The following is a 10,859-nucleotide window of genomic DNA, read 5'->3' as shown; positions in this document are numbered from 1 at the left end:
AATGTTGAAAAAGACATAATTGACCTTCTAATGATAATAAAGATCAAACACGTAAGGCTCCAGGCTCGGGGGATGTTTATGTAATTAACCGAAGCAGGACCTCTCTTCTTCTTCTTCTTCTTCTTCTTCTTCTGTGCTGTGGGTATCCAAATCGAAATCTCAATGGCGATCTCAACGAGAGTGGGAAGGAGGCAATCCTTACATCAACAACAGCGGAGGTTTCCGATCAGGTTTTCGTCAAAGAGACTCTTCCGGACGATTCTCATCAGCCTCGCCTTCATCGCTCTCGTCCCTCCCCTTTTCTTCATCTTCAAGCTCAAGACCTTTCGTCTCGTAATCTCTCTCTCTCTCTCTTTCTTTCACTCTCTCTGTGTTTGTTATACTAATGATGATAAATGCGCCTTGAGCTCATTTTGATTTATGGATGTGTGAGCTTGTAGTTTCAGTAAACCTGAGAAAATTACATATTTGGAGTATTCGGCATCCAAGGAAATATGAGAAAGAGTAATGCTAGGTTCTGTGATGATCTCATGAATCGTTTTCTTTGCTAGGTCTTTTAGCTAGGCTTCCAACTTCTCCATTTAGTTAAGTAGCTTAGCTAGCTAGTGGCGCCAACAATCTGATTCTAAAAAGGTTCATGCTACAGTTGATTATGACTAGGCATATCACATTCTATATTGGTGCTGCCTCATAAGCAGCTGCTCACTCTCTGAATTTTCTGCAAGATACATATACCATGGAAACAAAAATTATCTTCTACTCTTTGAGACTAATGTCAGAGGGAAAGAGAAATGACGACTTGTATTGTGGATACTTTCAGTCTACACTCAAATATTTACTTCACAAGTTTTTTTCTACAGACTCAGTTGCGAAAGTGTGGTTGGCTAAATAGTCCTCCTCTTGTATGTGCGCATGGCGGTGACTCAAGTTCCGCCTTTCCAAACACGGTAGGCATATCTTGTCTTCTTCTTCTTCCCCTTCCCTGAATCATCTTTTCCGGTCAATGGATATTCCACTTACTGTTTGGGTCCTGACACATAGCAAGTTAGCAAGTCAAATAGATTCTAAACTCATGTTGTTGATTTATTCAGCCATAAACTGATTACATGCTTATCTTGTAAAGGACCATAATCTGCTGATTCTCATCTTACTTCCATTGAATACGAACTTTGAGGATTCAAATTAGTTCTACCTTTTTTGTCTGCAAGAAGTTATTTTCCAAAGTCCTGATTGTTGAGTGCCCCATCTCTCTTACAACTATTTTGTTGTTTTCCACAGATGGCTGCATATCACTCTGCTCTTAATTCTCAAGTAGACTGCATTGAGATTGATGTTTCTCGTTCTTCAGATGGAGTTCTGCTTGCGCTTCATGACAGGTGCAGTGTTCTCAGAGTTCTCTGGTTTCACCTCTTAGCTGTTGATTGTCATCTTACATCATTTGACTACCTTAATTATTAACAATTGCTTTACACTTTCTTCTTTTTTCTCAAAGAACATGGAATCTACAATGTATTCCTCCTTATTGTTCTGTTTGACAGTTCATCAAGTATTGGATCGATTTCTTTAATTTGTCATCATATCATACCTTAGATAATTCCAATGGGTAATTTCAAAATGTACATACTTATCAGAGTTTATCTAATAAAAGTACGGAATGTGCTTTTTTTTTTGGTTATTCCGGCTGATTCAGTATCTAAAATATCAATGACATGTGGTTTTAATCAGTAATTATTCTCCCTTTTTCTGTTGAAAGGTGTTTGGCCTTGTTTACGTTTATGATGAAGCTTATGCTTGTCAGTGCACTAGTTACTAATTCAGTATGCTACTTTAATTTGTACACACTCCTGTTTTGTTTAATGGAGGTTTTAGCAACTAAGAGTCAGTAAGGAGTGCAGATATATGGAAAGTGGTTTGGAAAATTCAGTTTCACCTTGGCAGAAAGAAAGAATGTAAAGAACTGGAACATGTTAAAGCCTTGTTTTGAGGTTGATCTATTTACAAACAAAAGATAGGGATTTAGGTGAATGGTACATCTTATTATTGATTTGCATATATTTACTAGTTTCAATTAAACAAACCCTTGCAAATAGCAAAAGACCTTTTAATATTGAATTGTTTTTTGCCATTGATAATATCACGAGTCAAAGTCAAGCTCCAAAATAAAGTTTTATATGTAAACTGCCCAATACTGCTTGCTTGGTATCAATGTTCATGACCAAGCTTGTATTCTAAGGATTTGTTGAATCTCTGATATGTCATCAAAACATTATATTCACTAGAATTTGTTCCTTTGGACCTTCATTATATTAGATTGCATATTCAGAGTTTTATTTGAAATTGCTGGTAGATTTGATTCTCAAATGACACAGGCAGGGATTTGCAGCGGATATCTGGAAACAATACTTCGAAGGTTGGACACTTCAGCATGAAAGAGGTGAGTCTGCAGTCTATCTTTCTTGTAAATTATATTTAGCAACTTCTTACCAGGATTTGGTTAGAGGACTAGCTTATCTATATATTTTAGCTCTAAAGCTACGCAGTTAGGTATTTGTGATAATGTTGATTGAGAATATAGATTTAGTTTGTTGTTGTAGATAAAACATCTTGGTTCCGTGCATCAATCTGCAAAGTTCCACGATGCAAATATTCCTACAATTGAAGAGGCTCTTAAGGTAAGTTTGAAGATCCGCTTTAGTCATCTCTCTATCTCCCTCTTTCATAGAAAATACGATGTCCTCTTTGTAGGAGACTGTGTGTGTTTATCTGATAGTTTTGGTAAACATATACGTCTATCCCATTGATCCTTTTGGTGTGCCTTAGCAGAAGAGGCCACTATCCTTTTGTTGTTTTTTTATTATTATTATTTCAGTGTTTTTCTCTTTAGGCAGTCCACCCGCATGGGTCTGATCTCTGACCATTGTGTTGATTAACGTTTCAGTTGGTATCAAGTTCAGTTAGGCAGGTGGTTTTAGATGTAAAAGTCGGGCCTCCATCGTATGAAAAAGGTCTTGCAAGGGATGTTCTTGCTGTTGTAAGTCTTTTTGCATCACCTTTCTCATTTGGATCATTTTAATTTTAGTTGACATGTTTTCCCAAGTTACCTACCTCAAGGTTGTCCTGTTTAACTTTTGCCAGATTGAGAGGATCCAGTGTAGGAATTGCGTTGTATGGGCCAAAAGCGACAATTTAGCAAGGGATGTGATCAGACTATCCTCAGATGTCATGGTAACAAGCAACTTACTCTTTCCTTTTCCTGGTCTCTAGTATCGATTTCTCAGGGGGCATGCTGGAGTTTAGCATATGATGGGATAACAATTGCATTTGATAATTTGATTGGTAGGGGAAGATTTGAAAGCGTGGTTTCTATATGTGCAATTTTGGTCAAGTTTCCTCAAGGGAAAGTGCTTGTCATAGCCAAACAAATCATCACTTGTGTTGACAAATGTAAATACTTATGGCAAGATTTTGAGATGATAAAGATGGCATCAGCATGTAGTTTTAAAACAGTTTTCCATATCCTTTTTGATTCGGTTCTAAACTTTTGGTCCTCATTTGCATTTGAACCGTTTTCTTACTGATCAGGTTTAATCTATTTTGTTCCTCACTACAATGAATTTAGCAGTTTTTTGTAGGTTGGCTATCTTATTGTTTCTTTCTTTTTGTGCTTTTGCAAGTCTTTTTTGTATTATGTCTTTTTTGTATTATATGATATTATTAAAATAAGAGAGTTGAAGACCAATTTACACTTTCACCACATGAGGGGTAAAACAACTTGCCTAAATCTTCAGATACGTACATAGTTGGTGAACATCTATACTTGATTATGGTGGCTCATCCAAAACCTGTTTTCATCAAGTGCAAAAGCTTTCGTGGCCTTTAGAGGCAACTTTAAGTTTGTAGAATCTTTTGCTTCAGTTTCTTCATGCACGTTGCCACAGGGCTTAGTCATGAAACTGCAGGGATTCTCATTAATAACATATAATGTCAAATTACTTGCAGAGATGATATTAACTACAAGTGAAAGCATTTGATACTAATGCCAGATTTCTCAGTACAAAAGGCGGCGACCTTCTGAGTTTATTGTTAATGTGATATTAATTATTGCAGGTGGGGTATATTGTTATGATTGATCAGTCAACCGGGGCTAGGACCAACTTACTGAGGATGAGAGATGCGCGTGTTGTTGGCGTTTACCATCCCTTGATTGATGAAAAGCTTGTGAGAATTCTGCATGGGTATGTCTTTAACTTGATGCATTAGAACATGTAGGGTACCTGTTATGAGAATTTGAGATTCATGTGTGGGTTTCAACAGGAGAAATAAGAAGGTATATGCGTGGACTGTTGACGATGCGGAGTCCATGGAAAATATGTTGTTTGAGCACGTCGATGCCATTGTAACAAGCAACCCGAGGATGCTTCAAGCTCTAATGCAAGATACCAGAAGACACTGTCTTGAGCATGGTTTCTCATTATCAGAATAGCATCCATTTGGTTAACGTTAGACTTGAGATTTTTTGAAACTGTGAAAGTTACCAGTGTACATAAAAACAAGGTGTTTCAACTACATAGTACTTACTACTTGAAAGGTGATGGTTGTTGTACGAAGACGATTAGTTGCATAATATATGGATGTAGAATGGTCGGGTCGTTTTCTTGTTAGGAAGGAGAAGAATCCTATCTACCTATCAACTATTAAGTCTATAACCAGAAAGTTGTACCAGATCCAGAAAAACAAATCATACAAACCTATCTGTATCGCGTGAGTTAAATTTGGGGCATTCCAACCTCCACGTTGCTCTATTTACAGTTTCAATCATAGAGGGTGGTGACCTGGCTCAACATGAGTGGTTGATGTAGGCGCGAAACCGTGTATTTGCCGCACCCGAACGCAACTGCTTCCCCTCCATAAAAGAAAAAAGAAAACTTTAGTCTGATCTCTATCAGCAGTAAACCCAAACCGAACCAGAAAAGATCTAAAAAATCTCTCCAGATCTGAGCCGCAGTTTAATATCTGAGAATGTGGAAAACCAAGAGAGGACACTAATATCTCAATTCTGCCCCATTTTGCTTATATTCTTTTCTCTTTCTCTGTATATAAGAAAGAGAAGAGAGAAAGAAAGAAAGGAAGGAAGGAATTTGTGGAGATGGCAAATATCGGGTTGCTCACCATCTGGCTCAACAAGAAGATCGTCGAGCCTCTACTCGAAATCCTTCGCAAGTACTACTCTTCTAACTTCTATTGGGTCTTGCGAGCTGAGCTTGCTTCATTCGCATTCGAAATTTATTGGTAATCTTTGATTTCACTTTTTACAGGGGTGCCGAGCCTAAGCTTTTGGCCTTCTCTGCAGCTCTTGGCTTCACCATTGGATTGTTTCCAATCTGTGGTAACTATTCTCACTTCGGATTTATTGGATTACCCCTGTATTCATATTTAGTTGTTCTATAAATAACTCATTACTCAAGAGGTCTACCTGCACTCTATTAGTATAGTATGCAGAACTGGGTGCTAATATTGTTACTGGCTGAGGTTATGCTGGATTTCAAAAGGTTAACTTGCATCTCTCATTAACAGGGTCAACTGTGATTATCTGTGGGTTGGCTATTGCATCTCTTGGATCCCACTGCCATGCGCCAACTGTCATGGTGATTAATCTCATTGCTACACCAATTGAACTGAGGTACTTTTGTGCTTTTCTATTAAGGATCTTGGTAGCTTATAGTTGAAGGGTTGAGTATGTTATGCTTTGTCATCGTCTGTGCATGTGCAAGTTTCTGTTTGTGTGACCTTGATCATGTGTTCGAACAATGACAGTGTGTGGATTAGCGTCAGACTTGGTATTTCATTTGTTCAAACAGAAAGCCATGTTTTGCAGAGAATAAAACAACTCTCACAGCTTTCAGTTTCTCTCGTACCATGTCTGCCAACATTTCTGGTTACATCTATGATTATATCCTGATTGCTGTTACCTTTTGCTTTCAAGTTTAATGGTACCGTTCCTGCGCTTTGGTGAATACGTCTCTGGTGGACCTCATTTTCCATTGACTTCTGATGCTTTGAAGAAAGTTTTAACCCTCCAAGCTTCGCGTGAAGTCTTATTAAGTATTGCACATGCGGTAGGTGGCCAACTTAACATCTTGTAATCATAACTCTTTCCCTCACACTGACAACTACACACACACGCACCCCTGCATATTCACTTTCACTAACGCTAGAGAAAGCGCACAATTTATCAATTATATTCTTAAATTGTGATCTATTGTGATGTTTCTATGGTATCTTAATGAAAGACAATAGTGTCTAATATCTTCTATCAATCTTTGCAGTTGTTGGGATGGCTTGTTGCGGCTCCTTTTATTTTTGCTGCAGTGTATATACTCTCTTTACCATTGTTTAAGGTGTTGGTTCACAAGTTTAGCACGCGTCCTTTAAGCCCAAAGAGATCACTTTCACCAACAGAAGTCAGGATTAAGGTAAGGGATGCCTGATTAACATCGTAGTAACAATGCATTTGCTTGTCATCCCATAAATTGGGAACTTTCCTTACATGTTTTTGACACTATAATACCACCTGTACATGGAACATCACTGACATTCTGCTCTCTCCCAATGTGTGCAAGTATCATGCTTTATTATCTTGTTGTATTCATATTGGAATTGAACCAAGTTAGTTGAGTCCATGAAAATTTCACATCAACCAAACTAATGCATCTGTATTCTATGCATCATCTTATGTATTCTGCTGAAAAATTAACTTTAAGGGTTGGGTAAAATGAACCTTTTGCTAAAGTTGATTGCTGACTGCTTGAAGATTTTATCGTTTTTGCATTTAAGAGTTTACGTTCAAACGGTCAAAGGACAATATCCCCAATTGTTTCTTGACTTGGATAAAATATTTTTGAGAAGATTTAAGGACATACCAGACCCTTTGGTTATTTTACAGAGCTGCTTGCAAGAGGGAAGGCAAGAGACAATGGAGGAGTTGGAAGAGCTTCTGTTATGATTATATTGGAAAAGATCTTACATTGTGTAGATGGAAGTATTTAGTTCTAATAATCAAGTGTTCGACATTACCCTTCCGTACGTGATATATCATTTAACAAGGACAAAGGGTAAAGTATACTAATGTCTTCCGAAATTCCCAAATCTGTCAAAAATTGTTCATTTTTGACAGAAATGTCCAAATTCTAACTTCTCTTTGACAGAAATGTGTGAGTCACACTGACAAGGGATTTTTTAATTTTTAATTTTTAAAAACTTTTTTATAATTTCACTTGGTCTTTATCCCCAATTTTTATCTAATCAACCAGAAATGAAAATTTTTACCCCAAATTCATTTGGTGATAATTCCTTCGGCATCATCCCTGATGGTGCCAATAGCAATTGAAGTCCCACTTTTTTGGTTCATTCCCAGAGTCCGCCTCACAATTTCACTCAGCTCCAAGGGAGAATCAAATAACCAAACTCTTGTTTCCTAATTAGAATTCATTCCTTGGCGACGAGTATTAGGGCATTGGGTGTTTAAATATGTGTCTCAGTGGGATTCTAGACGACTGTCGACTTTTTCTTTTTGTGTATGTGTAATTACTTGGAGGTGTATAATGTTTAGTTATTTCACTCTCAGGATGACGAAAAAGAAATTTGATCGACAAGGTTGGAAGCTGAATGCATAGGGAGATGCTGACAAAGTTGGTGATGCTAATCACCTGGTTCAATTATTGGGCAGGATTGATGAAGACGAGGGTTTGGTCATTAACTGTGCCATCATTTGGGTATTGTATATTACTAGCCTCGCTAGCCTCGTTACCCGTACGATGTATGTGTTATTGGTGAAGGAATGAAGAACGTTGAAGTTTGTAATGACTTAATACCTCGAACTCCTTTGTTCTATGTAGCACATCAAAATGCATTTCTCCTCCAAGCACCCTGCGATGATCATCGTTTGTATGAATTGTTGCTGCATAGAAAAGTTGAAGAGATTTCAATTATCATTCAAAGAATAGAAAAAGAAACCCCAAAAGGCCAAAACAAATGGCTCACTGTTCAATAATTTTGCTTCTCCTGCTCTTTGCTGATCTAAAAATGGGAAAACATGGGTTTGTATATTGCTCTGAACTTTAGAAATATGGAATTGATTTGAACGTGGTTAGGTCTTTTATGGGATAAATGTTCAATTTTTGAATGATCATGGAAAACTGTGTTTGTCTTCTGATAAAACCATTTAAATTTAATATTTCTCCGAATTTTATCTCATTTGTGCAAGGGTATGTTAGATAAATCATATTTTGGTGAGGTCTTTGACACAAAAACAGGTGCCTGCTTTTATCAGTATATTTTCTCTTGAAATATTTTAAAATAAGTTTTTTTTTTAATAAATGATAATTTCATTGATATAAAACTCATGCCAAGAATGTCATTACATGCCCTTCCGCAGTCATGCTATCTACAAATTAAGGATTCGTGATGAAGACCATAGTGGTACATAGGTATACACCAATTATATTCGAACTTAGCGCTCACTTATTTAAAGCAAGCCTATATACTATGGTAATACTAGGACATAGTAAATAGACAAAGTAAAAAAACTTAAATACCAGCCCCAAAAGGCTAGCCCATTTTCTTTGAGGCCCAGAGGCCTCAACCCTGGCCCATAGAAAGCAAGCCTGCCCAATAGGCGAGCTTGACTATAGCTGTGACCCTGTGTCATCGATGCCACCGAGACTTTCGAGACCACATGCAAGAGCCATTGTGCCATCTTTTGGAGTGCCGACTTGCTGCACCTCCTCCGAGAAAGTTGGTGTACTTGGTGAGCAGTTTGAGCAAAGAACAATTTGGTAAAGTGTTGATGCTATTACGGGTTATATGGAAGAATCGTAACACACAAGTATGGGATGATGTTAATAATACACAAGTATGGGATGATGTTAAACAACACCCTTGTGATGCAGCTTTGATGGCGTTAAGCTGGCTAGCAGAGTATGTGCAGACCACTACCACTGTGAAGCAGGCAAGAGCAGGCCGAGGCGGCTGGACAGTGCCTGCACTACATGGGCTGGATGAAATGTAATGTGGATGGGGCCTTTCTAGCATAGAATAATAGGGGAGCAGTAAGCATGGTTATTCAGGACAATGTAAAGCTAATTCAAGGTTGCAGCAATAGCACTATTAAGGCACCTTATGTCACCATTCGATGCAGAACTATTGGCTCTCTTTGAGGGAGTAAAGATGGTTGAGTTAATGCGCCTTGATATAGTCATTTTTGAAACAAAATTCTCTAGATTGGCAACAGCTATGAACCAAGAAGAACATAATTTTTCTATGCTCAGTTTTGTGTTAGAAGATTTGAAGGATCATATTAGTAGACATGCTGATTTTAAAGTTGTGTATGCTTCCCGTGAAGCTAATTATAAAGTTGCTCATGCTCTCCCAACTAAAGCTCTTTGTAATAGTGATAGCCAAAATTGGTTTGATACTACTCCCGAATTTATAAGGGATGTCATTTTAAACGAGTGTACTCGTTAAAAGTTACAATGAAATTCCATTTAAAAATTAATAATAAAAAATAAGCAATGGCCCAAGAAGGGTACAAGGTCCATAACGGACATAGTCTAAAAAGCGCCACAACATTGGGAACAAGAGACTAAACAGAGGCCCGAAAATGGCTCAACTAAAAAACTCCATGCTAGCATCAAAACAAAGAACCACAGACCCTCGTCATGCGCGACAATGAGAAATAACAACCAAAATCCGTTGAGTCTCTGCGACAGAGGTGATTCCATGTCGACGTCGATGATCCATAGATCTATGCCGTCTAGATATAGAACTCCATCTCAGGTCCCGTAACAACATAAATCGGGTGTCCCAGCAAGAAGGCAAATTGCTGATCTCATGGTGAGATCTCCAGTGAGATCTCCAGCAAGATGTCGAACCAAGAACCTCAAAGAGAGTTCTCGTCGTCCATATTCCCCTTCCGGGACTCCACAAGGGAGATTTGGATCGAGCTTGCAACCAAGTTATCTTCTTTGTCTGCAAATGGGAGAAATTGCTAAATGAGAAGAAAGAGCAGATGGTTAGAAGTCATTTTCCAAGAGAATCGATCCGATCAAGAAACGAGGTGTGGGGAAGAAAACAAACGTATGGAGGAATGACAAGAAAGTTTTTGGCATTTTGGTTTGAAAATCTGAAACAAAGAGGATGGATTGAGATAGAAGCCCAAGTAATGAAAGCCGCCCCAACTCTCAGACCTATTGATCTAGATTTGGTGGTATCTAGATCTAGGCAAGAGAGAAATGGGAGGAAGATGGTTTCATATCTGTTTTCTCTCTCTAGGTTTTAGAGGAATAAATAGATTCTCGATATTGTTTGCCTATGATCCAATTAATTAGTCATGTCAGGGATGAACAGCTTTCCTACTTGAATGAACAATGTGGCATTAGCAGATTAGAGGCATAGAGTCTCCCAACTTTCTTGTGTTCATGTCAGAATTTGGTTCAATAAATAGGACGCATTGAAATGTCAAAGGGTTTATGTAGAACTCTGTTAGCATTGAAGCCACCCTCAAGTGCAAGAGGTATAAGTTATAGAATAAGGGATTAAGTAAGGATGTCGAACCCACGAGGATTGGTAAATCCTTTCCTAACTAGGGAAAACCTAAAGGAAAACGAAAAGAATATGCAAATGTACAATCACAAACAAAGGCTCACAAGTGAACCAAATTTCATGGTGAGTATGTGTAAGATGGTGTGTCAAGATTTGATTTTTATTTTGAGATTGGTTTCTATTCAAATTGAAACAACGAAAGCAAGTAATATAAACTAAGCTAAACTAAACAAATTGTTATCAAATGGATGGGAGTTAGG

The 10,859-nt window shown here is 37.9% G+C and overlaps 2 protein-coding genes across 4 annotated transcripts; both read left to right on the top strand.

The window, feature by feature from the left end:
• The first annotated feature begins 73 nt into the window (after window positions 1-73).
• Window positions 74-4,674, top strand: LOC133738314 (glycerophosphodiester phosphodiesterase GDPD4). Of its 2 annotated transcripts, XM_062165827.1 has the most exons (9): window positions 74-333; window positions 861-947; window positions 1,279-1,376; window positions 2,374-2,434; window positions 2,595-2,672; window positions 2,939-3,031; window positions 3,136-3,225; window positions 4,108-4,235; window positions 4,315-4,674. In XM_062165827.1, exons 1-9 carry the CDS (start codon window positions 163-165, stop codon window positions 4,481-4,483), a joined length of 975 nt encoding a protein of 324 aa, XP_062021811.1. In that variant the 5' UTR covers window positions 74-162; the 3' UTR covers window positions 4,484-4,674. The 2 variants fall into 2 exon arrangements, with proteins under 2 accessions (XP_062021811.1, XP_062021812.1); XM_062165828.1 differs by lacking the exon at window positions 74-333 and having other exon boundaries at window positions 905-947; window positions 2,370-2,434.
• Window positions 4,675-4,931: 257 nt separating this feature from the next.
• Window positions 4,932-7,921, top strand: LOC133738316 (uncharacterized). 2 transcript variants are annotated; one of them, XM_062165831.1, is made up of 7 exons: window positions 4,932-5,220; window positions 5,316-5,386; window positions 5,575-5,680; window positions 5,984-6,116; window positions 6,327-6,473; window positions 6,944-7,112; window positions 7,625-7,921. In XM_062165831.1, the coding sequence occupies exons 1-6, from the start codon at window positions 5,147-5,149 to the stop codon at window positions 7,001-7,003; spliced, it is 591 nt and encodes a 196-aa protein (XP_062021815.1). In that variant the 5' UTR covers window positions 4,932-5,146; the 3' UTR covers window positions 7,004-7,112; window positions 7,625-7,921. The 2 variants fall into 2 exon arrangements, with proteins under 2 accessions (XP_062021815.1, XP_062021816.1); XM_062165832.1 differs by lacking the exon at window positions 6,944-7,112 and having other exon boundaries at window positions 4,936-5,220.
• Window positions 7,922-10,859: the final 2,938 nt, after the last annotated feature.

Source organism: Rosa rugosa, chromosome 3, assembly GCF_958449725.1.
Source record: "Rosa rugosa chromosome 3, drRosRugo1.1, whole genome shotgun sequence".
Taxonomy (NCBI): Eukaryota; Viridiplantae; Streptophyta; class Magnoliopsida; order Rosales; family Rosaceae; genus Rosa; species Rosa rugosa.
Note: the sequence above shows the minus strand (reverse complement) of the source record. Positions and strands in the feature narration are given on the sequence as shown.

Coding starts and splice junctions, on each gene's coding strand:
- LOC133738314 (XM_062165827.1), top strand. CDS start 163: ATGGCGATCTCAACGAGAGTGGGAAGGAGGCAATCCTTACATCAACAA. Junction 334..860: donor AGCTCAAGACCTTTCGTCTC/GTAATCTCTCTC, acceptor TTTTTTCTACAG/ACTCAGTTGCGAAAGTGTGG. Junction 948..1,278: donor GTTCCGCCTTTCCAAACACG/GTAGGCATATCT, acceptor TGTTTTCCACAG/ATGGCTGCATATCACTCTGC.
- LOC133738316 (XM_062165831.1), top strand. CDS start 5,147: ATGGCAAATATCGGGTTGCTCACCATCTGGCTCAACAAGAAGATCGTC. Junction 5,387..5,574: donor TGGATTGTTTCCAATCTGTG/GTAACTATTCTC, acceptor TCTCATTAACAG/GGTCAACTGTGATTATCTGT. Junction 6,474..6,943: donor CAACAGAAGTCAGGATTAAG/GTAAGGGATGCC, acceptor GTTATTTTACAG/AGCTGCTTGCAAGAGGGAAG.